At 44.0% G+C, this 27,696-nt stretch overlaps 1 protein-coding gene and 1 long non-coding RNA gene across 2 annotated transcripts in view; one reads left to right on the top strand and one right to left on the bottom strand.

The window, feature by feature from the left end:
* The window catches only part of CMTM4 (CKLF like MARVEL transmembrane domain containing 4), a 39,053-nt gene extending 14,425 nt beyond the window's left edge, over positions 1-24,628 (top strand). Inside the window, exons 2-4 of the mRNA XM_054640875.2 lie at positions 5,663-5,839; positions 15,293-15,391; positions 16,248-24,628. Coding sequence (XP_054496850.1) covers positions 5,663-5,839; positions 15,293-15,391; positions 16,248-16,418 — 447 coding nt within the window. The 3' untranslated portion in view covers positions 16,419-24,628. The remainder of the gene's footprint in view (positions 1-5,662; positions 5,840-15,292; positions 15,392-16,247) is intronic.
* On the bottom strand, positions 24,400-27,674 carry LOC143695111 (uncharacterized). The gene is made up of 2 exons (XR_013184039.1): positions 26,476-27,674; positions 24,400-25,847 (listed from the first exon to the last, which is right to left on the bottom strand). It is a non-coding gene; the product is annotated as an uncharacterized LOC143695111 (long non-coding RNA).
* Positions 27,675-27,696: the final 22 nt, after the last annotated feature.

Below are 27,696 nucleotides of genomic sequence, written 5' to 3'. Positions count from 1 at the left end.
GTAAATATGAGCCATTTACTTAGCCCTGAGGCAGATGATTTCTTCATTAAGGGCCCTTTTCCTTTTGCAGGAAAGTTGAGATGAATTGCTGTAATGGTGGAGGTTGGTGTGGCTGACTCCAAGGACATTGGATCTGGGAGCAGAGGCTCCCTCAGGAATTCGTGGCTCTGAATTGTGGCGGCTCCTGGAGCTGCTCTGGGGGCTCAGTGCAGGAATTACCCCAGCAGGAACACTTGCCACTTTATTCAGGGCTAAAAGCACAAAATGGCATCACTGGGGAGCACATCTCCTGTTTAAGCCTCTGCTTGGGGCTTTTCCTCCTGCCTGTGAGCTGTGGTGGTGGCAGATGGGGGATGCAGGGCAGGGATGCTCTGTCCCAGCACAGGAGCTGCCCTGCACACGCTGGCAGAGCCAGACCTTTGCTCAGTTTACCCGAGCACAGCTCATTCCTTCTGAGCCTGCTTTGGTCACCAGATCCTTACGAGAGAAAGGTGCTGCTGCAGCTGGCCTGGGATTCCTCTGCATGGACCTGAGCATCCAGAATTAGCAGATGTGTCTGTTATGACAAAGTTGCATTTTAATGCAATATTCCCTGTACTTACTCTGAGTGGAAGTAGAAGAGAAACCAAAAGCGACTGCTAAAAAAAGACAAGGATTAGTAGTAAAAGAGGGCTATACACATTTTAGGGTGTTGGAGGAATTAGAGTGGAATAGAAAACTCTCCAAGTACTTGGTGCAGAGAAAACCAGATGGAAAGGTTTGTTTTGTCCATCAGAGAAAACTTTCTCTCTTGCCTTGGCCCAAGAAAGCTGTAGCTGTGTTATTTGTGGGGGAGAGCAGTAATTCATGTAAGAGGAGATTTCCACCACATTCAACTTCTCATTTTTCCTTGGTAAACCAGCCTTGAAACTTCTGCTTGTGGAAAAACATGTCAAATCTCATCACCCTAAACTATGAAAAGATGTGTGATTTGAAAATGGGGGTTGCCTCCTGTGTTGGACGAATGTCACGGTGTATTTTGTTGGCCAAGACCTGTGCTCTGATACTGTGCTGTTCCCCTGGTTTTCTGGGGTTTTGTAGCTAGCCTTGGAGCTGCAGTTGTGGGAGGCAGAAGCAGGATTCTGGCTCTTGAGTGTTGCAAAGCAAGGACTGAGCTGTAGCACTTGGCTGTCGGGTCCGGCTGTCTGTCTCTGCCCCGACACGGGTAGAGTGGTTCTTGGGTGGACGCGTTTCTAAGGACGAGTCTGGACTCTTCAGTTTTTCGATCTTCAGGTTGTTTATTATTTCTTATCTACAAAATTTTCTGTCTGCCCAACAGAGGTCTGATCTGCAAGCAGTCACAGGCACTCTCTGACCACCCACGGGGCGGTCATGTCTTTTTATACTAAAGTCTACGTACACAATATTTACCTTTATTTCCCAATGCTTTTCACCCATGTTAGCAAGTGCACCTTCACCAGAAACCAATCCCCAAGTGCCAACATCACCACAGGAGATGGAGGACAAGAAGAAGAAAGAAGAAGGACGAGACACGCCCCGATCTCTCCATCTTGTCTCCATTACCCCCCTGTACCAAAAACCTTAAAGTCTATATTTCACCCTCTAATTGTGTCTCTTTTACACCTTTTACTCTAAAGTGATTCTCTTGTCCTCAAACTCTTGTTACTTCTGTGGATGGATCAAAATCAAGCCACCAAACACTCTTGGCAACATTCCAGGATTTTCGAGACCCCCAAGGGTTCTCCTGGCATCTCTGGACATCGGGAACGATGTGCTGAGATCCCACACTTGGCGAGTTGGGTTTTTCTCTGCAGCTTCGTGCCTCAGTCACCTGGAGCAGTGCAAACCTGGCTGGAGCGTGGAGGCTCCCCAGGAGGGCTGGAGGTTCTTGATCCTTGCTTCCCCTTCCCAGGAGAGGGTGTGGAGCGGGCATGGGAAGGCAAGGCAGCAGTTTGGTCTGGCTGGAGCTGGGGCTGCAGGCAGGGCCGGGGACTCTGTGCCTCCCAGCCCTGCCAGCCCGGGCCGTGCCCTGCTAATGCACGGCCTCATTTATCTACCCTGCCTCATAAATTACTTATTTCATCCATTACAAACCACTGTGATAATGAATGTTAGCCCATGGCTGGGGTTTTTCTAATGAACCCTCTCAGTGGATGAGCCCTGGCCTTTGAGAAGCAGCTTTGCTTCATGTGGCAGCATTTGCACAACACTTGTAAGATCTCTGAGTAGGTCATGGGGCTGTGGAATCAACCTTGTGTATTTCACTTTCATTTCTTGTATTCTGAGCAGTTTGCTTTTTTATTGAAAACAAGGTTGGATTCCTCTCTGGGTGAATGGCCAGTGAAAGTGATAGTAAATATGTTTTATTGAAGTTTCATGTAACTTGTAACTGCAAGCTGGGAGGGTGCTTCTGGCAAGTTTATAAATGTGGAGGAGGACAAAATTATCCTGATGTTTTAAAGAGAATATATTTTGTATTGAGGATTGAGATTTCTATTGTGATTAGGAAAAAGGAAGTTTCTGTAGGACAGCTTTTCTCTGATGAAGTGATTAATGTGGATTTCATGTTTTGCCATGGCTTTGCTGTGAGGAAGGAGTGGCAGGTGGCAGGAGGGAGTGTCTGCAGCACTGGCAGCATGGACAGACAGTCTTTGAGAAGGGGAACATATATTTTTAGTGCAAGAAAAATCCTAATGGATCTAGTTGTAATCTATTTGAAGTACCAAAGAGATAGAAATAAGTGGTATGTGTGGGACTATTGTCCTTTTCTTGTCTCCCTCCATCAGACAGGGAAGCAGCTGAGGTTTTCTCCCAGCCTCTCTGATGAATTTATCAGCAGACTTGGGCTGCCACACCCCAGGCCACTGCTGCTGTTGCACGTCCTAAACTGATGGCAAATCTTTACCTGCATTTGAAATGCTGTGGGTTAACTGATGGCACATCTTTACCTGCATTTGAAATGCTGTGGGTTAACTGATGGCACATCTTTACCTGCATTTGAAATGCTGTGGGTTAACTGATGGCACATCTTTACCTGCATTTGAAATGCTGTGGGTTAACTGATGGCACATCTTTACCTGCATTTGAAATGCTTTGGGTTAAGTCAGGCCTAAGTGTACACAGCTAAGGGTTTTTTTCTCATAAGAGTGTGTCACAGGTAAATGTATTTTATAGTTTCTTAAGGGATATAATGAAATCTAAATGTAGAATTGCTCTGGAGTTTATTAATTCTGGGCTTGGGAATATGTAAATAACACAGGATTATTTGAGGTCATTGCTCCAAGTGCCTCTTCAGCACATAATTCATTTCTAATGCTGCTTGCAGGAAACTCTTTGGTCTCTTTTGAGCTTTGCAAGCCAAGAAGGGTGTGTTGGCCTTGAAGAAGCAATGCTGCCTGGTGTGGAGAAGAGTCAGTGTAAAAGTTTATCAGCAAAACCAGAATTGGTGCCCTGTGCAGCACTTTATGTGCCAGAGATTTTGGCTCCTTCAGCCTAATGTTGGTGGCACAATTCAGAGTTGTTCATGTTTTGAGAAAATGAAGCTAATATTTGGGGCTTGTACTGCAGTATTTCTAGAGAATATTGCAGAACCATTCCTTTTAAAAGAAAACAAAAGATTGCAAGTGTCATAATATATTAAAAATAGTGTAAAGAAAAATAGAACCTTTATTATATTGGAGAATCTAGAAGTAGAAATTTTGCTGGCTAACATTTTAGCATTAACGTGTGATGTTGATCCTTCTTGAAAGAGCAAAGATTGGTTTTTAAAGCTTTTTTTAAAATTGCATTCAGTGTCATCTTCAGTTTTGAGGCTTGTGTTCACAGAGAAGATGAACTTCATGACATGCTAATACTTAAAAATGAGGCTGTGTCTGGACAATAATTTTTTTGGTATGTGTGTCATTGCTGAAATCATAGTTTGACTTTGATTCTGCTTTGATTATGAATATTCCATTTCACACATGATCTTTCTTTCTGAAGCTATTCAATGTCAAAGATAAGATCTGAAGTGTTTAATCACTGGGTATCCATTGAGAATTTGTTTGATGTGCATTGGCCTGCTCTGTTAGCTGACAAAAATTAGTGTGGCATCTGCTGTCTTTAATGAACATGTGCTAAGCGAACTGTGAGAGGCTTTCCAACCAAGTGTGAGGTTTTTTTATTAAAGTAGTTTGGTTGAGTTTTAATCTGGTTTTAAATTTACATTTTCTGCTGTATTCTGAAGTATCTGGCAAATGAGCATGAGGGGTATTGTCCTTTTCTTAGAATTACTGCTCGTTAGTGGCAAAAATGCTTTCTTGGTTACTTCTTTCAAAATCCTCTTTCTTCATTTTGCAAGTTTGTTGTGGGAGGCAAAGACAAACCAATGGATGAAGCATAAAGAGTGTTGAAGGAAGTGTATCTGCAAAACACTGCCATTGGCAAAGAAGGATTTAGCAGAAATTGGTTTTTATTCTGGCTTCTGTCAATCTTCTAAACTTATGTTTGTGCAAAACATTCAGATTGTTGAATATTTGGCTCTGAGGAAAGAATCTCCCTTAATTCCTCATCCTCAGATTGAAGTGCTTACTGCAGCCTCCATAGAATATTGTGGCACAGCAAGAAGAGAATTCTTTCTAAAAAATGTCAGTGGGTGGATGGGGGTGGTTGTCCTGAAAACCAAAGCAAAACATTCTTAAGGCCTTCCTTGCTTGTCCTGGAAAATGCAGAAACCCCAACAAAACAACAGAAAGCCCCCAAACCATCCATGCAATTCTTCAGGCGTGGTGTGAGAGCTGTGTGCCAGTGGTGTCCCATGGTGGTGGCTGCTGTCCCTGCTGGCTGGTACTGGCCTCTGGGGGGGATATATTTTAGTTTTGTCCACTGGGCAGACTTTATTTTCAAGTACAGGAGTGTTAGAGTTTTATCCTAAATGGTGAATTCGACTCTTGTTGAAATCACTTGTTAATCACTCTTCCAGTACATCCTCTGAATTTAGAGTGACCTATCATTATCCCAGTTCCATGTTTGTGATTGCAGCACCAGGGGATTTTCCTTCATCTCTTAGCTGCTTGTTTTATTGTGCTATAAAGGAATGATAAAATATGTTTTACATGAAATATAGTGTACTGATGATGACAAATGTGAAAAAGGCAGGCATTTTTGGAGACTGATAGAAATCCTGAATCTGTTCTATTTTGAATTGATTTAGATCTCAATTGGTAGTGAATTTTAAGTAATAATCTTTATTGACATGTCTTTCACAATCACTTAACATTAATACTCTGGAGTTGTGCTTGAGGTTGACAAATGCATTCCATCTTCTAATTTTGGAATAGTGTATCACGAGTAAAAAATGTAATAAAATGTTTGAGGTGCTGTTTGCATGTTAAGCCAGTGGCCTGCAAGGGTTTCATGCTTTTTGGGGTGTCCTGGTCATTTTGATGTTAGAGTCCTTGTAAATGTGCTCAAGTGTTCTTTGTTGAAAGGAGCAAATCCAGAAAATCATACATTACTTTGCTTTTGTTTTTGCTCCCTACACAGTGCCCTGTTGTAAACTGAAATCACACATTCCTGAGTGTAAACCGATCATGTTCCCAATGGAAATTTCAGGAATACTTGTGGCTGCTTTCAAAATGTGCAAATCTATTTATTTTTTTTCCCCACTTGTTTTTCTTCCCAGCTTTTGGCGCTGACCGCGTTCATCTGCATAGAGACCATCATGGAATGCTCCCCCTGCGAGGGCCTTTATTTCTTTGAGTTTGTCAGCTGCAGTGCTCTGGTGGTCACCGGGGCTCTCCTGCTTTTGTTCAGTCTCAACCTTCACACAAGAATACCCCAGATCAACTGGAATCTTACTGTAAGTTCACTTGAATCCTCACTGTCTTCAAAATAGCTGCAAATCTGGTTTAAGTTTGGTCTTTGGGCTTTGCTTTCTCCTGTTGTTTAGTATTGTGTCTGAGTGTTCTTTATGCTGAGTAAAGTATACATTTTACTTACATTTATTTTGAATGCTAACAGCAGAATGAGCTGTGAAATGTGGCAAGATTAAACTACACTAATAGAACTAAAATCGTGTTCTGGTAGATTGTCTCTGGGAGGACAAACTTCCTGCTAATGCCAGCAATTAGGCTTTGTGGGTGAAGTGGATAGAAATGCAGCCTGTAGTTATTTAACTTTGACACATGCTGATTTACAGCAGCATGTTGTTCTCTCTTAACCTGGGGGGGTTTTATGTTAGGACAAATTTGCTACATATATTTTCTTACATAGACTAATACAATAATTGGGCAGTAGTGTATAAATTAAGTGCTTTCTGTGAAAAAATTGGGTGTTTTGTATTGCCTACACACCTAACTATTAAACATTGACTGGCAAAGCTTAACGTGTTCTCAGATATGAGGAGTTTTAGGAAGAGAACTGCTGGTGGTGCACATTCCTTTTGTACATGTCTCTATTTTCCTGCTGTATTCTGAGTTAAACTTTCAGACTGGGTTGCATAAACACAGGTCACAAAATCAACATGTTAAGTCACTCTAGCAAAAGATCTGTCAGCTTCAAGGGCAATATTTATACCACCTTCTTTGGACAGTACAGATCCAATTGTGCCAGTGTTCTGTGTTACAACAGTAATTTTGCAAGTACTGTCAGAATCCCAGAGGTTTTTAGGCTTCTGTGTGACTTAAAAAAAAAATTAAAACCATAATTTATTAATGTAGCAGTTTGCTTAGTTTCTCAGCCTAAATGACTTGGTTAAATTGAGACTGGAATATGGAATTAGCTTATCCTTTCTACCCTAGTTAGTTGATGAACTCCTTCTAGGAGTGCTTGGTAGATAGGTCAGGTGTTGTGTGGCTGAACTGTCCAGAAATGATCCCTTTGTGGTGGCAGCAATTGTGCCTGCATAGCACCTGTCAGGAGGTATTTTGGGGAAGGGGGTGGGGTTAAAAATCCAATCAGTTGTGCTTTGGGATTGCTTTGGTTTGTTTTCTACAGGTATTTCAGTTTTTGAGCAGTGCTCACGCTCTGCAGCCCCTGCCTCAGTGGCACTGGGGCAATGAGAGCAGGTTGGAGGTCAGGCAGAGGCCCCTGGAATCCCTGCAGGGCTCCCATGGCCACATCCAGAGGCAGCAGGAATCTGCCATCATCTCCCAGGCTCCTTCTGTTATGGTAGCTGGGTCCTGGAGATGAAATGCTTTCCCCTCCTTGTACCAGAGCTCTCCACAAGTGAGCAGGGAGCTGGTTGAACTGGTGAGGCCATCCTACTTCCTGGTGTTTCTTACAGATTTCAGCAATCTGATTGGATTTGATTTTTATTGATGATTATTTGATTTTAACAAACAGTTGGGACTGTTTCTCTGACAGGAGTGAGAGATTACCTTCAGTATTCAGAGTGTTTGGGACCATTCTGGGATTCTACAGCTGTTTCTGCTCCTGCAAGTACAGAGTGGGAGATCAAAGCTTGCTCATAAAACACCTGTGGGACATTACTTTGGCCAAGTTAGTAAGAAATTTAAGAATGTAGGGTTCTGGCTGACTTTTTTTCCTTTTGCTTTTTTTGGCATTTTATTTTTTACAATTTAAATGTATGTTCATACATTATTTGCCTCTTTCAATATTTATTACTTCCCTGTGTTTTGATGGTTATTTTTATACTTTTGCAGCCTCTGTATATGACAGAGTTACTACAGGAGTTGCTTTCTGAACAACAGCCCTTCACATTCCCTTAGGAGGAACTCACTCCTGCTTATGTATAAATTCATCAAGATACATGCTTTTAAAAATATATATGACTTTATAATGCATATTTCCCTTATGGAAAGTCTCAAGCATTGCTTTTAGAAGCTGTGTGAGAAGAAGAGGCTGTTGCAGTGCTTGAAGGAATTCAACTGACTTAAATTTAGGAAAAAATCTTTCTTTAAAAAGACTACTTCTTCCTAGGAACCATTGAAAACATTTGCTTTCAAATGATCCTGTGTTTTAGAAAGTACCTGGCCATCAACTGCTATTGTCCAACACAGGATTGTTTCCTTTAAAAGTTTATTAAAATTAGAATTCTTTCCAATGTGTTGTGGATATTGGCAGATGTCCCTTGTCCCTGGGTGGAATGAAATGTGGATGAGTATGGACTAGGATCTAACAGATATGCAAAGGTGCTGAATTTTTTAAAAATGTATCTTTTTAGCCATTTGGGGAAAAGATATTTGTTTTGATACTAATTAGAGACTTGCCAGTCATTTTCATATTTTCCTGAGGTAAACATGCAAGAAGCATGGAGCTGGTGAGGGCAGAAAAGAGCCTTGTCTGGGTGTGTTGGAGAGAGGCTGGTTTGCTCCAGCGAGATGAAAGAACAGCCCCTTGTCTGTGTTGTGCAGCACTATCAATAATATGCAAAAATGCAAAAGCTGGGGAACCTGTCAGTGGAAATTTCCATTTCCTTGATGCCTCAGAGCTCAAAGGGAGCCCATTCTGCAGGGAGACAGGAGTGGCCCAGGGGAATGGGGAGCACAGCAGCTCCTGCTCCACCAGGAGCTCGGGCATCTTTGCTCTCAGAGGGAGCTAATGAATTCTGCTATGGTTTAGTCTTTGCCTAAATTATCTTTTTCTTTTTTCTAAAAATCATGATTTGCATCTCATGTGATGTACAGGGAGATCTGAGGGTCTGGTACCCAAAGGGTGAGTGTGAGCTGGCAACCTGCAGGAGCAGGAAAGGTGCTGGAGTCCTGGGAAGGGACTGGGATCCTGCCCTGGGATCTGCTCCCAGGGCTGGGCTGGGACTGGGATCCTGCCCTGGGATCTGCTCCCTGAGCTGGCTTGGGACTGGGATCCTGCACTGGGATCCTGCACTGGGATCTGCTCCACAGGGCTGGGCTGGGACTGGGATCCTTCACTGGGATCTGTTCCACAGGGCTGGGACTGGGATCCTGCACTGGGATCCTGCCCTGGGATCTGTTCCACAGGGCTGGGACTGGGATCCTGCACTGGGATCCTGCACTGGGATCTGCTCCACAGGGCTGGGCTGGGACTGGGATCCTTCACTGGGATCTGTTCCACAGGGCTGGGACTGGGATCCTGCACTGGGATCTGCTCCCAGGGCTGGGCTGGGACTGGGATCCTCTCTTCTGCTCAGGGAAACACCTCAGTGGTGCCAGGGAGCTGGGAACACTGGAATTTGGCAATGTCCCTTGGATGGAAGTTTGTGTGACAAGGGACACCTGTTTATCTGAGTACCAGTGTAAATCACTGCATGATCAGCAGTGAATGAGCTGTTTGTCAGTGTGTAGGGAAAAAAATCTTCCAAGACATTTTGACCATTGATTTTTTGTTTTAAATGATTTTCTTGAAGTACTCACTGGAGTTATGGTAGTGTATTTCTGGGACTCCAGTTCTGACTGCAGTTTTTCAGCTCAGAAGTGAGGCCCAGAACTGAGCACAGCACAAAATCAAGAGTTCCACTGGACTCAGTCCCAGGGAAGCACCAGGGAGCAAACAGGGACCCAGGTGTGTGTGTTAGAACACACAGAGCAGCTGGGGAGTTCTGTGCTGCCTGAACACTGATTTCATCATCTCTGCAGAGCTGGTTGGTTTTTATTTTTGCAGCAGTGAAACCTTGTGTAGCAAAGCAGCTGACACTTGAAGGAGGTGGCAGAGAATTTCATGTGACAAAACTGTCCTGTGCCAGCCTTACCTCTGCACAGTATAATTACAAAGCTATAGCTCAAAGTCCTTCACAGGACAATCTTGATTTTTATCTATATTTTTAATTTATTTTTTCCCCTTCTGTTTTGAAAAAAACATTTTGCTTTCCTTAGCTGTTGAATGAAAAATTAAGTCAGTCATCCTTGACCTTTACACTTACTGCTCTCAAGATAGCAGTACCTGTTAAGGATAAAAATGAACATTTTATGAGTTTAAAAACAATTGTAGGAATTAATTTTCTCTTGGCTCTTCATGGACTGTTCTCGTTTGGTGCATGGTGTAAATGTTACTCTGTAATAAATGCAGTCTTGAGTTTTAAATCCAAGAAACATCATGTATTTTGGTAGTTGTTGCAGATGTGGTCTATTGCTTTGTGTCAGTAACTTTCTGACATTTATATTCATGGGCTCTGCTATTGGGGAAGCAGTGCTTATGTGTATCTTGTGTTTACCTAGGTAACTCCAAATATACAAGGGAAAAAAGAGATGGCAATTAATGCTCATAGGGTTAATTTGGTTCTTTCTACCTAGCACTTATTTTTGCTTGATGAACCATGTTTCCATTTTTAATTGTAGTGCAAAATACTCAAACAGTGTTTAAAAACAGAACAAAATTCTGGGAGTTTGACCAGAGGTGCTTGATTTAGAGGACTGACTGGTATGTTTGTAACCTTCAACTTGACAGCTTCATATGGAAGGAAGGGAAAATGTTCCCAAGCCTTGCAAATAAAGTACTGGACGGAGGAAAAAGTAAGATCATTGTAAAAAAAAATTAAAATAATAATTAAAAATATTAATAACTACACTCCCCCTCCCTTTCCCTGACAAACCAGCAAACCTAAACAAAACTAAAAGGAAATGTTACTTTGAGCTCTGTCTTCTATGGAAGATAAATCAGGTGTCTGATTCTGACACTGAATTCTGTCACCTTTTGTAGCAAAGTCAGGTTGTTGAAATGTGCAGGCTTTGCTTCCAGAGTACATTAGTTTAGCCACTTTAATCCCCATCAAGAGGTAAACTTTTGGATTTCAGAAAGCAAATGACAAGAGCAAGCACCAGTTTAAATGTGGTATCTCTGTTTACAGGGGTTTCAGCTGCAACATGGCACTGGCTGCCTTCTAAAGAGTACCTGGGCACTTGTGCAGGTTGTGTACAGGATAGAAGGGCAGGGCAGGAATTGTGACTGAGTGATTCCTAAAAGCTGTGTGAGGTTGTGGGGAGCTGAGGATAAAGCTGTGTGGGTGCTGCTGGAGCCTCTGAGTGTCAGAGGCAGCCCCTGGTGGTGTCCCAGCCTGGGGGCTGAGCAGCAGCAGTGTGGGAGATCTCAGCAGGGACCTGGTGGCAGCTGCCAGATCTGTTATCAGAGCTCTCACTGGTAGCACCAGTTCAGCTTTCCCATCCTCTTTAGTCCAGGAGCTGTACCTGCCTGGCCCCTCAAAAGCCAGAGTGTGGGATGGTTACAGAATCATGGAATGGGCCTTCCTGCCTTCCCAGCACAATCAGCAGGATAAAAGCGTTGCCCTCTTGTAGCATGAAATATTTTTCTTGGCATAAGCCCGTCTTTATCCATGAGTTACAACATCTCCTCTGCCTTGTCCTCCCCTGAGTGGGACAGAGAGCAAATCCATGGCCTTGGATACTCTCAGTTGGACTGACAGGACCACTGGAGACTGAACAGAATCACTTGCAAATAAACTAGCAAGTGACCAGGAGCCATTTGTTCACTTGAATTATTTTGGAAAGGAGAAAGGAAGCAGCAGCAGCCTGCAGTGGGTTTGATTCAGCTCAAAGATTTGATTCTGTTGTGGATGGCAGCTCTGCACAGTATTTTATGGCACAGCATACTGTCTCATGAGGTTGCTGTAATTTCAGCAGAAATTCTTCTACCTCTGTGATGTGGTTTTACTCTGTCTATAAATATAATAGCAAGAACTTCAGCTCCATCACGGACAGATTTGAAGCAGCTCATCTTTTTTCAATTAGTTTATTCTTCCTATTGTCACGATTATTCATTTTCTCTTACGTGGAAAAAACTTGCAGTATTTTAGGGAGTGTCCTCTGCTTCTTCCTGTAGTTTGTTTTCTTTTATTTCTCCTCTTACTTCACCCAAAACTATTGAGGTTTTTTTGCTTTTCTTATCTTTCTGCTCTGAGTAGTAGCTCCCATATTTTGGATTAAGGACCTCCATTGCTGTTTGCATCTGTGATGTTACCATTACATGGGTATGTGACAGTGTTACTGCTGCCATTGCTCCTAAAGCTCCAAAGTCTGCTCTGGGGGTAGAAAATCATTTTCATTTTAGCTTTTTCAAAACCCAGCCTTATTATATGTATGTGAATCAGTTGTTAATTGCATTAGAAAGGTTTGACCTAAACAGGGGAAATGGAGTTGCAAAGATGAATAAATTGGAGCTTCAAGATAGAATCACTTCTTTAGATTTAAATTGTTGAATTCTCTGTGTAGAATTTGATATTCTTTGTAAAAATTAAACTAGAATAAAATGCCAGTGATGATGACAAGTTGCTGCTGTACTTACACCAAAGTCCATTAGAAAAGGCATCAGCAGTTTAATTTCAGCAGGATTTTACATTTTGCAGCTTGAAAGAAATCTTCAGGTGCATTTGCAGCATGGAGCTGGGTGATCAATGTGTCCTGCTGTGGGCAGGCCTGGCCCTCTTGCTTACACTGTGCTCCTTTGGGAAGGCCCCAAGGTGACAATTCTGAACCTCAGAGGTCAGCAGGTTAAAGAATGATACACCTGACCCCAGAAATCACAGACCATCATGTGCCATCCATGTGGTTTTTCAGTATGGTACTAAGGAAGTACAAAATGTGTGTGTCTGTCTGAAAAAGCATAACCTGGATTATATGAAGTGAGAGGGTAGAATATTAAATACATCTTTGGCTGTTGGTTCTGATGGTTAGGTCTCCTACAATTCAAATTAGCTTCATTTTGAATATGACTTCTGCCTTAACTTGGCAGCTGTTGGTTTTGTTTTGCTGTCAGTTTTGTTTGCTTTCTGATGTTAAGCTTTTAAAACAACCAGTGTTTTTAATTGTTTGAACACTGGAGTCTTAGTGTACACAGCTCAATCTTTTTAATATTCAAAGCAGTTTAGGTTCTTTTGATTCATACTGTGAGAAATTTTCTCCTCCTTTCAATAACTTCTGAGGCTCTTCTCTGTATCCTGTCCAATTTTTCAACATTCTTTTAAAACTGTGGGTTCTGGAACAGGGTGCAGCATTCCAGTGTCCCTGGCAAAGGTAAGATTACCACCTGTCATGTCCATAAGTCCAAAGAAGTGCAAAAGTGATTTTTGTCCCTATTTTTGGTCATGGCAGCACCTCTTTGAGATGCCTGCCTACAGTAATTACCAAGTTCTTCTGAATTATTTCTTCTGGGATTTGTCTCTGTTCTGCAGGTCCTTCCTGTAGATGCCAGATGTACTCTGGTAGTAAAATACACAACTTGCCCTTGAGTTGAATCATTTCTGTTTTTTTAATTATCCAGGGGCTGCCCTCTCCTCAGTTTGTAGTTTCCCCATTCTTGGTGACACAGATATATTTACATAGGGACTTGGTGGAAGTGCTGAAGCTGGGTCTGTTGCAGACACAGTGAGATTTCCCCTCCAGTGGGAAGAAGGTTCCTGCAGGTGAGAGCCACAGCTCGTGTTGGCAACTGCAGGAGCACAGCTGGAGGTGCAAACTCAGAGCTGCAGAGGGGCATGCTTGGAGAAACTGTGTCAGGCCATTTGTTTTCTAATTCTGCTATTTATATCAAGTTTAAATTTCATCTCTGCAAAGAGAAAGTTATATAATTAAAACTGCAATAGCTAGTTAATAGAATTTGGATTTGTTTGATGTCCTAGGTCTCAGGTAGCATCTATCTCAGTGAGCTTGAGCAGGGATAAAAAAAAATATCTCTGTTCACAGGCAGGTGAAAAATTGGTAGGAATTTGTAAGTTCCACAATTTGCTTTTGTTTCTTTACTATTTGATTAGAGTTTGGGTCTTACTGGGCTCGTGACATCTGGATATGAGTGTGGCCATGAGGCATGGGAACCTCTCTGGTTCCTTGGGAAAGTCCCTGTTGGAGATGAGGCTCAGGCCATGGAGATCCTCGTGCAGTCAGGACACTCAGTGTTGATAACCAGCTGCTGCTGAGTCAGTACCCTCAAAATAGATTTTTATGGGAGTAGCACAGTGCCAGAAGCTTCCATTTCTGCAGTTACTGTCTGCAGCATTCTGTGGTTGTGGCTGGGACAGGAGAAGTTTTGGGGCAGGCTGGACAGCACTGTTCCCTCCAAAGCCCTTGTGCTGTGTGACTGGAGCACAGCTGGGGGACTCACACCCACAGGAGTCACTTTAGGGTTATGTCTGAAGTCCTCTGAGCCTGACTTCTCATTGCACTTCACAAGATGCACTTTGGGAAAAAAAATAAAATAATTATTTAAAAAAATGGAAAAAGTGAAGGAGCTGTAACAGGAAGTGAGCCTGCCTTGCTTGTGGGAGAAGAGAGTCAAGTAGAACAAATTGTCCTTAAATTCTACTTGTTGTGATTGCTTTTGTATGATGGGAGTTGTCATGTTCACTGGGGTTTTGTGGGGTTTTTTTGGTTTTTTTTTTCTTTACCTCAAGCCTATAAGTAGCACAGCAACCTTGAATTGAGGGTTTTCTGTCAATCCCTTCTGTCCATGGTAGTATTCACTTCTCACAGATTTGATGTTTGTGCTGAATTGTCCTTTCTTGATCCCTCCACCCTGACCTGCCCTGTTCATTCATGGTAGCTTTGTGGTTTGGGAATGGTGTTCCCAGTTTAGTGGGAGCATGCAGATAGTGCAGAGGCCATACACAGCAGATGTGGAAGGTGTCCTGCTAACACACTGAGCACCTTGTCCTGAACGAATCTAGACTTGGTTTCTTCTGTTATTTACACCTTGGAGTATTTTTTCCCTCGAGTCTGATCAGTTAGTCTTGTATTGATGCAATCATTCTTGTGCAAATACCTGGCATTCAGAATTCTTCCTTTGGTTCCAGTGACATGTTCATGACCCTGTTTGAGGTGAGCATCACCATCTGAACACCAGTGACAGGAATTGCTTGGAGCAAAGCAGTTTTCCCTGAGCATGTTGCAGTGTGTATGTTCTAAAATGTCTGCTTGAAATACCAGTTTTATGCAATAAATAGGTAAAAAATCTCTGTTCTTCCCCTGCTGGCAGCTGTTACTCCCAGAAGTGGCACAGGAGATGCAGTTTTGTTGACTGCAGGCCTCAAGGAGGGGTGGGAAGGCTCCTGGCAGGTGTGTGGGCAGGGCAGGGGCTGTGCTGGGGTGTGAGGAGCACATCCAGGCTGGCTCAGCCCCGCTGGGCAGGTGCTGCAGGGTGAGCCCTGTGCTGCCAGCTCTGCCCTCTGCCAGCCCTGAGGGGATGTGCCAGGGCTGCAGGGTGCTCTGGTGCCCTGGCACTGCAGCTCCCACTCCTGCTGCTCCTGTGGACACCTGGGCGGCCAGAGGAACTGGCAGAGGGTTGCTGCACTTGTTGTTCCAACCTTCTGTGTCATCACTTCTGATAAAGCAAACAATCATCATTTAGTAATGCTACTGAATTTATTTTTTAGGATCTGGTCAACACTGGACTCAGCACTTTCTTCTTTTTCATTGCCTCTGTAGTACTGGCTGCTTTAAACCATAAAACTGGAGCAGAAATTGCTGCTGTGGTAAGAATTTAAACTTGTTTCTATCTGACTCTTACCTTGTATTAAAATTAAATTTTACTCATTGATTGAATACACCTGTTGCCTTTGCCATCACAATTTACTTCTACTTTCTCAATTTGCTGTGAGATAGTTCTTATTTTAAGAATGCTAACACCCTTGGAGCTCAGTCTGAAGGCATGAGGCAAGAACAGCAGAAAAAAGACTTGCAGAGAACACTTTAGAGTTGAACTTGCCTTTCTCTTTGGTGCCTTCTCTTTGGTGCTCTATGTTGCAAGCGTATGGAAATGATAGAGCCAAAAAGTGAGAAATAGAAGCTGCTTATGCATAATTTGCTTAGTTCTTGCTCAGTACAGATGATTTTTTGTTCTTTGGAGTGAGTGTAGTAGCACTTCAGGGTTTTAAATCTGCAATGGTTGGTTCAAACAAATTACTTTTGTGTGTGAGTTGGTGACCTCTTATTATTTTCTTGTTTATTTTCTTTTTAACCTGGTTTTTAAAATCAGATGAGTTCTGCAGAAGCATAGAGGCTGATGCTCTGGACTTGTCACTTTTTGTGTGCACTCTGAGGAATGAATGAGCTTTTGGATGAAGAGCTGGTTTCTTTACAAGGGGGTTCTTCACCCTGAGCTGCACTGCAGGATTTAATTGTCATGTTGGTAGTCAGAGAACTCTGTTTCCTGGGATCATTGATCTTAGCCACTTTTGCAGATTCTCTAGTTCATTGAGAAGAAAAAACATCATTTCCCAAATGATGATTTGTCAGTGCGGATAAGGCGGGAGGCGGAGTTGGGAGGATTTTGCTGTGCAGCTGCCGCCGTTGTTGTTTTCACCGCGCTCCGTGCTCCTTGCTCCGCAGGTGTTTGGCTTCCTGGCCACGGCGGTGTTCGCGGTGAACGCGGCGGTGGCCGTGCAGCGCTGGCGGCTGAGCCGGCGGCAGCAGAGCCGCCAGAGCAGCGATTACATGCGCGCCCGCAGCGAGTCCCGCGAGGTGGTGCAGCGGCCCGAGATCCAGCGCCTGGACGCCTGAGAGCCTCCCTGGTGCCCCTGCAAGGGAAAGCAGCGCCCAGCTCCCTCATGGAACAAGGGTTTGGTTTTTTTAAGGAGGAAGAGGTGGATCCGAGGGTGGCGAGGATGCCCAGCCCTGCACGTGTGCAGAGATGTGTTGAGCCAGAAGCTGCTGTCGTGGAGGCAGAAAATGGTGATGGTGGTTCAAAAGGAAGATCCCCTCAAGGCCTCCACATAGACATGGGCATATATTATATGGCTCCCAGAATATATAATATATGTCTGCTCTGAAGTATGTCATTGCTTTGGATTACCTGCACAGAGTTCCCTTCCCTCTCTGGAGATGCCCTGTTCCTGCAGCTGCCCCGGGGACAGAGCAGCCCTGCCCGGCTGCTGAGGGAGGAGATGGAGCACCCAGACGTGCCAAGGAGCCAGGGACACTCAGCAATAACTCAGCCAGCGGGGCCTGTCCGTCCCAAACTCTGTCTGTCCGTCTGTCTGTCTGTGTGTCCTCCTCCTCCTCCCTGAGCCCTGCAGAGCTGCCTGCCTGCTGCAGAGCCGTGCCAGAGTTCTGCTGGGCGCTGGGGAGGCACCGTGTTGGGACACATTCCAGTTTTCATTCCAAAGTGGGAAAATAAATATGTTTAGGAGATGGGGTGCAGAAAAGGGGCTTAAGGGGCACAGTGGAGAACGAAGGGGTTGTCATCCTACAGACTTACATTCCAGCCATGGCTTTCTTTTTCTTTTTATTTCCCCCCCTTTTTTCTTTTTTTTTTTTTAAGGTTCAACATTTCTAGAAGTTTTTGCTAGAACTTGCTTTCCCTCTAAGCCCAGGGTAAGCAAGAACTAGCAAAAATTTATGTGCTTTTAAAGTGTTCCTAAGGTTGCAATGTTGTGATTCATGTAAGGTAAATATTTCTTTTTGGAAGGATGGTTGTTCTAAAATTAAACCTTAATTGGTAGTAGGTGAACCTGATTTTTATTTTAACTGGGTGCTTCTGCAGATTTATTCCCCTTAGGATTCTTTGAAAAATGAATTTAGCTAATTGGAAAATAATATGATTGTATTGATTTGTTTAGAAATAGTTCTACTTAGATGAAGTTTTTTTTTAAATTTTCCTTGTACTTCCAGTGAATGAATTACATTTTCTCTAGTCAGAACTCAAATTCAGCAGTAATTGGCTAGATAATGTCACAATATTATTAGGAAGATGTCTCTTGATATTTTCCTGTTTCTTTGATGTTTTCATCTCTTTAGTGCATTATTTGGCATTTGTGTGCCTATGTGAAGACAGCGTGTGTGGGAGGAGATCTCTAGAACTGAACTCCTTTGTGGTGTGAGGAAAATGAAAATCTGTGCAATGGTTTGCCATGTGTGACTGGGTTTGTGTGTCCTGCTGGAGCTGCACTGTTCAGGGTGAGTGCAGCACCTGGAGCCTTAAGAACATTGGGCAGTGTGGTGGGTGAGGTATTTACCATGAAAACCAAGTTACACCAAACAGGAGATCAGGAGAAGTGCCTGGGCTTTTATAATACTGGAGGGGGCTGGGATAGTGAAAGTGTGAACCTGATGCTGCAATATTCAAATTGAGCAGCAGAGAATTATTTTGATGAGTGAAGAAAAGGTGACAAAGGTGATGCTTTTCCATTTTCAATGTCTTGACATCTATAGTGCATTTCACCTCAGTGGCTGAGAAGATTAAAATTCAGAGTTACTGATGAGGTTAAGGAAAATTTACATTTTCTTAGTGATTGATGGTTTACCAGTTCCTGCAGTAACATTTTATTGTGCTTTACTGGATGCTATGCCAAAGGGAACACCAGTTTAAAAGATGGAACCAACTCTTGGTGCTGGCTTAGAGCAGACATTCCACAGAGCAATGGAATCCTCTGTGTCTCACCTGGGTGCATTTCCTGAGCAGCACATGGCAGTTCCATGGCCAGTGTGGTAAGAAATAACAATTTGTTATTGCCAGAACTGCTGTGGCAGCCCTGCTGCTTGCCAGCACTGCCCAGGACTGGCAGAGTTTGCAATGTCCATTATTAAAAGACTTTTTAAAAGTAGCACAGGCATACCCAGTCAGGAATTTTAAACTGCCACCAAAGCAGTTTGGATAAAGATTGTAAAAAAACCCCAAGCAAACCCAAACCAGACAAAACAAAACAAACAGACAAAAAACCCAAAAAAAAAAAAAAAAACAAACCCAAAAAAACCCCAAACCACCAAAAAAACCCAAACATCCCATACCAAAATCAAGCCAAACCCACCTACTGAAACACAAAATGGAGTTCTCCAGAAGATCCATGCTGTTAGAGTGGAGCTGCCATCTGCAATCAGGGAACAGGATGGTGTCACCAGGGGGTTGTCAGGAGTTGTCTGTCACTGGCCAGGGCAGAAGGAGCATTCCCAGGTCTCTCCTGTGCTCCCTGAGCTCACTGAGGCTGGGGCAGGGCTCTGGGAGCTCCTGTGCCTCTCTAGGTTTATGAATTTGTACCTTGCAAACCCTGCACCTTTCCTGGCCTAGGAGAAGGGTCCCTGGGGTTGGTTTGGCTGTGCAGGGAGGTCCCAGCCCCTGGAGCTGCAGTGGCAGGAGCAGAGTGGGGCAGTCACAGGAGGGGTGGGATTCCTGCTGCTGGCAGTGCCAGTATTCATTACCCACACCATGCCCTGAGCCACAGCTCTCAGGGTGGAATCCAAAAGAGAACAGTAATTTTATAAACACTGTCTGATTCACTTCGTGAAACAAAAGCAAATGTAAATGTGTAATTTCCTTATTTTTGGGACCAAAGATGATTTTAGTATTGTATAGTATATACTTTCTAAAAGATCTTAAGCACTTATTGCTCTGCAGAGACATTATTTACTATTTGGATTACATAGAAGGGAAATAAAGTAGCTGTGAGAGACAATTACATTTGAAATATTAAGATCATTTGATGTATCCATGGCTCATTTCCCCTGAGTTAATTTTACACAGTGTTTTGGAGAGGTACTTCTTAAAGACTGTTACCTAAACTGCAGTCACACAAAAAAACTCTTAAGGAAGAAAAGAGGGTAGAAAGCTTATTTTTTTTTTTAACTTGCTTAGAGAATTGACATTAAATTGCTTCTCTTAGCCAGTTAGTCTTGCTTGTAATTGCTAGCACACAGGGATAATTTCTTTTTGTCCTTAAGGGTGCTGTTTAGCTCCATAAAGGGACTCAAACCCCACTGTAAATAGATCTAAATGAAAGCAAACAGTTGAGGTTGGTAGGAACAGGATGCTTGAAACAGTAAGGGTTTGGATGAGTGCCCTTTGGTCAGAGAGAGCCCTCAGACCTGGTGTCTGGGTGTATTTCTGGCTGTAGACCTGACTGAATCCTGCCCCTGTGCACAGACATCCCAGTGTTTGTTACACAGTGAGCTCTGCCTGGAGTAGCAGCCTGGAGCTGTTGCTCAGTGCTGGAGGAGCCTCTTTGCCTGTCCTGCTCCCTTTGCCAGCATCAGCTGAGGTTGGGGCTACGTCCTTGAGCTGTGCAAACAGCCCCAGCAGCAGCTCCTGGAGCCACAGAGGAACTCACTCACGTGTCTGAGTAAAGCCAAGTCCTTCTTCCTTTCCCCCTTTTCCTTTCATTTGGAATATTCGTGCCTCATGGATCAAATGCTTTAATATTTAATTCTTGCTAAGCCTCTGTTGGTCTGTGCAGTGCCAGGAAGATCAGAATGTGTCCAATGTCCCTTCATTTCAGCTGTGGTGCTCTTCCCTTTTCCTTTTAGGAGCTTAGCTGGGTGTTCCTGTGTGGGACTGTGGGATGCTGGTGCTGCTGTGAGATTCCTGGTGGGACTGGGAGGGGTAGAGAGCGACCTCCCTGTGCCTTCTGAGAGACAGGCAGTGGCCCCAGAGATCTGAGAGTGCAGTGTGTGCTGCTCACTGCATTCAGGAGCACAGCATCACCAAGATCTCTGCCTTGGCAGCAGCTCCTCAGCTTTCACTTGGAGGTGTCTTTGCCATGGGATTTCAGTAAAGGAGCAGCGTGTGCTGCTCTTTCCTTGGCTTTGTCACTGTTGTGACAAGCACTTCCCAGGGTTTGTTTGTCACTCTGGTCTCATGGCACTCTGGCATTGTTTCAGCTCTCTGGATTTCATTGCTGCTTCCAGAAAGAGGAGGGAAGGGTTCCCACTCCCCTCTGGGGCAGCAGTTTATGTTCCCCCTGTGAATTATTCTGTCCATGTGCTGATTGTCCCCTCCCAGCAGGGCAGAGCCAGTGCTTCATGGGGTGCTGTGCACACAGCAGAGAGGATCTGCTGCCCTGGACTCTTCTGGCTCAGTTAAACACCAGCTTTTCATGGTTCCTAAATGAATTTGGTCATCTCTCCACTCTTTTGGGGATGTGCAGGCACAGCAAATGCTTACCCAATCTGTGGCTTTATTAATGCAATTCTTTCTTCCTCCCTCTTCCTTAGGCCTCTTTCTGTATCTGTTATTTTCTTGTCTCATGTCATGTTGTAATAATTTCTATTTGTTTTCTTTCACGAGGGAAAAAGCTCACAAAAAATCTAAAATAAGCAAGAATAATGGTTTTAGGGCATAATTAAAAAATTAAAACAAACTTAATAGCAGTTCAGATAGTGTAGGAAGTTATATTGTCTCTCCTACTCAGAGTTGGGATACTGATCAGCTTTGTCCATGGAGGAGCACGAAGAACAGAACTGTCCTGGAAGCTCTGGAGCCAAAACTCTTCAGTGGCATTGAGGATAATAAAAAGGCTCAGTCTGATAAGGGACTGGAGATGTGAGGAGGACCCTTGGTAATCCAGAGCTTTCAAAGTGAGACAGGAGCAGAAGGAACCCACAGTGGCCACAGCAGCCATGGGGATCTCAGGGAGCTGGGAAGGGCTGGGATTGCCCAGGCTCAGCTTCCAGAGGGGGATCCAGGCTGGTCCCTGCTCAGTCCTGCAGGGAGGAGGGAAGCCAGGCTGGCACTTCTGAAAATCAGGCCCTTGGCTTGTGTTGTTTGTAGCATGAAATAAGGGATTGTCCATTGTCTGGAGGGCCAGCAAAGCTCAGAATTACAGAATTACTGTGCAGGTACAGGTGTCCTGTGTGGGAGTTTTAATGGCAACAAAAGCATTTTAAAATGATCCTGAAATCAGTACAAAAATGCATGGAATATGTGAAAATACTTTGTAGAAATTATGCCCTGTTCCTCTCTTTATTGTGACAGAGGGATTGGTTAAAATGAATTTATACACATACTCAGGAAATCTCTGAATGACATTTTTTAGAGGGTTTTCCTGGTATATTATTTTTATTTTCCCTGTCAGCCACTTGGCCACCTTGATAGATCTGCTTGACCTAGTCAGAGTGGTGCTGTCCAACCTGAAAGGGTTCCCTTGTTTTGGTCTTTTTTTTTTTTTTTGGGTTGTATTTTAAAAATCTGTCTATAATTTAACCATTTGTATACTAAAAATAATCTTTAAAAAAATCTGCTTACACTGTGATTTTTGGTAGCCTTTAATTTAGAGTATACAACACAATCTAATTTTCTTTTGGGATATGCAGCTTTCAGAAGTGTTCTTATATATGCCCAGAAATGAAAGTTGTCTATTTATCATAGGAATGTGATTAGATAAAGTAACCTATCCAGAATCCCAGTGCAGCTCTTTCATATGTGCTGGATGGACTAGTTAGTGAAATTGCCTTTTAATCTCTATGGGTTAATAAATATTTTTTTATAACTAGCCACAGATATTCCTTTTTAAATTATACTTGGCAAACAGAAGATATTTAATTTTATATACAATATACATAGTTACCTTGATTGACATATTTATAACATAGAGCTTTGTGTTTACTATGAAGGTTTTATCTGTATCCCATGGACTTCATGGGTAAAACTTTAGAAAGTCAGTTAGCATTTATGGAAGGTTATGGGAACTTTCTTCATGGCTTCACAATGGGGACATAGGAGCATTTAAAAGGCAATAGCCAGATTGTTTTACAGAGTATCTTATTTTTTGATTGGGGCTGGTCCCTGCAGCTATTTTAGTAACATCTGGATGTGAGTAACAGAATGGAATATGAGCATCTGCCTCTTCTGACTGTCACAGGCTATTGTCTAGAGCACAGGAAATTTCAGGGTATTGTATTGTTTTGCTTCGGACAAATGTCTCAATAGACCTATTTAATTAAAACCTTCATGTGTCTGAAAGAAAACATCCTCTCTCAACTAGGCTGATTTATCACTTTGGTACCCTTTTAATCCCAAAAGTAGTGTTGTCTAATATTTTAAGTGATGTTCCAGCTATCCTGATGTCTGCAGGTTAAAGTGGTCCTGGCTAGCACCCTTTTATTACAACAATTGCTACCTTCATTTTTCTACTGTTTCTACTTTAATCTTGAATGTTTACCAGTTTCTATTGTTGGATCTTGTGGAGGGAGAGTGTCTTAGCACTACAGCTCATCCAGCTTTAACTCACACATCACAGTCCTGGAGTAAGAAAATTCTTTGAATTATATATTGTGGCCAATTTATTGCATTTTAAAATGACTTCTATACTTAAGACACAACATTTATGACATAATAGGACGAATGACTTAGCTAATCATTGTATCTGTCTAGACTTACTCTCTTTTGTGTTAGTGTCATTTTGAAACTATTTGTATATGTTGAAGTTTGTAAGGGTTCAGGAACCCACAATAAAATAGTAAAGTATGTATTTATTTCTCATTATAATGCTCAAATTTGATTTGGAAGTTGACACTTTGTATGTCTTTTCACAGAATTGTAAACAAATACCGAAAAACTGCTTCACCTAGGGTGCCTTCCATGTGTGGTACTAACACTTGTCATTCACAAGAATAGAGATGTAAATTTATGAATCCAGCAAACACTATTTTTGTAATGTGAGTCACTAACGCAGCTCTGGCCTCGCTGTGCTTTGTTCCCACCAGCCCCAGGTGGTTTCTGGCTGCTGTGGTCACTGCCTTCCCTCCCATGTGCACTGGGCCTGACCCCTGGGGACCCCCAGGCTGTGTCTCCTTTGCTCTGCCCCCAGCTGCCCCCCGAGCACATTCCTGGTGCTCCAGGTTCCCCTCCTTGGGCCTTGTGGGGGGATGCTCAGGGTGGGGTGTCTGTGTCCTCAGGGCTCACCCTGGCTCCTCTAGAGCAACTGCGGCCCAACCCAAACATTCCAATTCTAGCTCATAATTTATGATTTACAGCTTCTGAGGAGGGAGCATCCAGGCCTGACCAAAAGACTTTATCTCTCTGGGTTACAGGTGCTGTATTGACAGGTTTGTAATTGCAAACAGCTCAGAGGAATAATGGAAACACCAGGTTAGAATTCTCTTCAGGCTGAGCAAAGGGGATGCAATTTTCCTTTTTTCACGAGCACAAGTCTGCTGTGCAATACCCTTGGTACTCTGGAGTCCAGCCTGCACTGTTGTGTGCTGGAGAGCCCTTGGTGCATCTCTGAGGCCCTTGTCCTGCCCTGGCAGTGCCCCCTCACCCAGGGCCAGGCCAGGGCTCCCCTGACACCAGAGCCTGCCCAGGACTGTGGGGTTCCAGCAGGCAGCACATTCCCCTGGAGGATTTCCCATTGTCCTGCAGAGCCTGGAGCTGCAGCAGCTGCTCCAGGGTGGTGCCTCCAGCTGGGAGCACCTTCCTGCTGTGCCCACAGCTGAACTCACTGGGGCAGAGCAGCAGCTGCCAGCTCTGCCTGGGAAAGTGTCCTGGGAATGCTTGACCAGGCTCAAGGGCAGGCTACTCTACAAGAAAACACAACCTCCATGTGTAGCTTGTTTCTACACCAGTAACCATCTTTCAGTTGTTCAGTTCTTTCTTTGGTGTCTGTGCTAATCAAAAAACACAAGCTGAAGAATTGTAAAGTCTTGCAATACACAAAACAGTCTTGGTTTTAAAATCCATGCTGTTGCAGCATAATTTAAATGGTGTATTTATCAGTTTTAAATGTCATTTTGCTTTTCCAGTCTTTTGTATATGGGCACAATACTTTTTGTAAATTTTTTTTTATTTAGTTGTCTTTCATGTCTTTTCTTTCTGGTATTGGAAGATTTGAGCTCTCTGGGTTTTCACGGTACTCTTCTGATCATTCTTCATAGTGGTAAAAGTCTGTATTTTTGTATGTAGGAGAAATGGAAGTTTTCTAACACGTACCCCAATCAATATAGTATGGAATCATTTGTGAAGGACTTCCTGTTTAATAAATGGACATATTAAAGTACTAAAACAGTGTCTTCATCTGTAAACATGGCCTGGGCTGGGGTAATTTTCTTCCCAGTGGCTGGTGTGGGGCTGTTTTGGATGTGTGTTGATAATTCAGAGATGTTTCTGTTAATGCTGAGCTCACCCAGAGCCAAGGCTTTTCCTGCCCCTCGTGCTGCCATGCTGGGGAGGGGATGGAGGTGCCTGGGAGGCTGAGGGGACACAGCCAGGACAGATGACCCCAACTGACCACAGGGGCATCCCACACTTATGGCATCAGTGTATGAAGGGGGAAGGAGGAAGAAGGGGGCACGTTTGGAGTGATGGAGTTTGACTTCCCAAGTCACCCTTCCAGGGCATGTGGCCCTGCTCTCCTGGAGGTGCTGAACACCTGCCTGCCCATGGGAATGAATTCCTTGTTTAGCTTTGCTTGTGTGCACAGCTTTTGCTTTCCCTATGAAATTGGCTTTATCTCACCACAGGCGTTTTCTCACTTTTTCCTTCCCCATTCTCTGCCTGATCCCACTGGAGGAGAGCGAGCCCTGTGAGGGCCTTGGGGGCTGCTGGGGTGAAACCACCCCAAGGGGGGCTCCTGGGCTCAAAACAAAGCCAGGCAGCTGCAAAAGGCACTTTGTGTGTGGGGACAAACTCCCACCACGGCAGCCAGGGCTGGGGCTGTGCCTGGGACCCTCCTGGGGGCAGGAGAAACCACGGGAGAGCCTTGGGGAGAGGCAGTGGAGCAGAGGGAACGTGGAACTGCTCTGCTGCTCTCAGGCTGGTGGTGGAATTGCTCTTGGAGCAGTTCTGGTGTGCTGCCATGGACTGCACTGCTCCATCCTGGCTCTGCAGCTGCCCATTTGGGACTGGAAAGGGATTTTGGGGCTGAAATGCCCCAGGGAGTGGGGGAACGCTGCTGCCTCACAGGCTGGGGGGGTTTGGTTTCCAGGTGCTTTAGGCACAAGGTGGAAGCACCGAGTCCAGGTGAGAACTGTGCAAAGGCACAAGGGATGGGTGAATCTGGGATTTGGGAATGTGGCTGCTGCACTCCAAACACTGGGAAGGGACCAGGGGCGGTGGGGAGGGGGACACAGGTGGTGGCACAAGGGAAGGATTCCCTGAGAGGATTCCCTGAGAGGCTCTTACAAGGGGCCAGTTCATTTTCCCTGGGTGGGGCTGTCAGCAGCACAGTGCCATTACCCAGGGTGGTATCCATGGTGCTCCTGGGGCAGGAGAAGTTTCATCAGCTGTCAAATTAAAAATAAAAAATTTAAAAATTGTCTTTTAGTTACTGGATCTTTCTTCAGTCTCCCTGGAAGACTGTAATTAATTTATTCATGGATCAGGCTAACAAAATGTGATGGGCTGTGTCCAAAATCCATAAAAGAAAAGGACAAGTATTTCCTGGTGACAATTAACATTGGAATCTATTTTCCTCTTCATGGAAGTGGATTTAAAAACTGACTTATTTTAAAAAATAACCAAAACCAAACAATCAGCAAAACCCCACAAAAGCAATAGCAATAAAAAACCAAAGCAAAACCAAATCCCACCAACCAAAAAAAATCCTATCAACCCCAAACCTCCACCCAAGCTCCTCCTCCCCAGAGCCCCTAACAAAACCACACTTAAATTTTCTGGGTAGCACTGTTTTACTTTCTGGCCTGGAAGCTTTACAAAACACTGATCACTGAATTCTTCCAGTAAAGGAGTGTCCTAGGGTGACAATCTGTGTTGCAGTGTGGATTCCTTGATGCACTCCTGTTTATTGATCCCTGACATTTAAAGATCCTGACTTTTAAGCCAATACTCCACGCAAAAAGGTGTCTCAAGCATCTTGGAATGCTTGAGAAGATTTACATTCTCAGTGCTTACCTAAAGTTCTTCTGCTTCCTTGATGCATCCTCTCTGAGGATTAAAGGAGGGCCAGGTGGGGCTGCTCTGCACATGTGGCATTTGCCCTTGGAGGGCTGTTTGTATCCTGGTGCAAATCTGGAGTGAAGCCACTCATGATGTTATTTCTGACCACAACTGTGCCCACTGAACTTCCTTAGCAGAAGGACAATGAGTGGAACCAGGTGCTTGCTGAGCAGAGCATCCAGTTGTGTTCTGCTTTCAGCATTCCAGGCTGTTCTCCACCACCACAGCAGCTGAGATGCTCTGCTCTTCCTTGGTGTCCTGGGAGTGACTCTGTCAGATGGGAACTGAAGACCTGAGGAACTTCAAACAGTATCAGGTGAAAAGCACAGTTAGGTGGAGTAATGGACAGAGTGTTCAAAGGATAACAGAGCCTCCTACTTCAGTCAGAATCTAAACCAGCTACTTGGAAAGGTATTTGAATTCCTTGGAAAGGTCTTTTGAACTCTTTAGTGTCACCTGTCCAAAAATCACTGCACAAGTCTGAACAAGTGCACAGGTAAATGGAAAAGCTTGGTAGGAGGGAGAGAACCCTTCAGGCAGGTGAGAGCTGTGGGAACTCACCTGAGGTGCCACTTTCCCTTCCTTTTGGTGGCTTTGAGGTCATGGAACTCCTGGCATTGTTCCTACAAGGATTCATCCACACTTGGGTTTGGAAGCTCCTCCTCAGGCAGGCCCAGGAGCTCCAGGTGCTGCAATGAGGGCAGGGATTGGGCTCTGGGGGCTTTGGAAGCAGCTCCTCCATGGGACACGAGTGACTGTGATTGGAAAGAGGTGTCTGAGGAGGCCATGAAATCAGCACTCAGCTGGGCTCCACACTGCAGGCTGGGTGTTGTGCTTGTGTCCTGAATTGCAGAGAGTGCTCCCAGCACCCTTTTGATGTTGTCAGTTGAGGAAAAACAAGCAAACAAAAAACCCAAAAAGCCAAGCTGACTTTTCCTCCACGTGCCCCAGAGCCTGAACTTGGTGCAGTATTAGTAGCAGAATATGGGCAGAAGACTGAGTCAGCCCCTTCCACCCCAATCCAAACTGGCTTTGAAGTAATTATTTTAAATCTAATTTTCTGAAATTATATCCCTAAGATACAGAACCATGTTTTCTTTCAGTCATGGGAACAGATCTTTTATAACAAAAGGCTGGGATCTTACAGAAGTGCTTGGCCCTGGGAGCAAACTGCTT

The sequence above is a fragment of the Agelaius phoeniceus genome, chromosome 12 (assembly GCF_051311805.1).
Source record: "Agelaius phoeniceus isolate bAgePho1 chromosome 12, bAgePho1.hap1, whole genome shotgun sequence".
Taxonomy (NCBI): domain Eukaryota; kingdom Metazoa; phylum Chordata; class Aves; order Passeriformes; family Icteridae; genus Agelaius; species Agelaius phoeniceus.
Note: the sequence above shows the minus strand (reverse complement) of the source record. Positions and strands in the feature narration are given on the sequence as shown.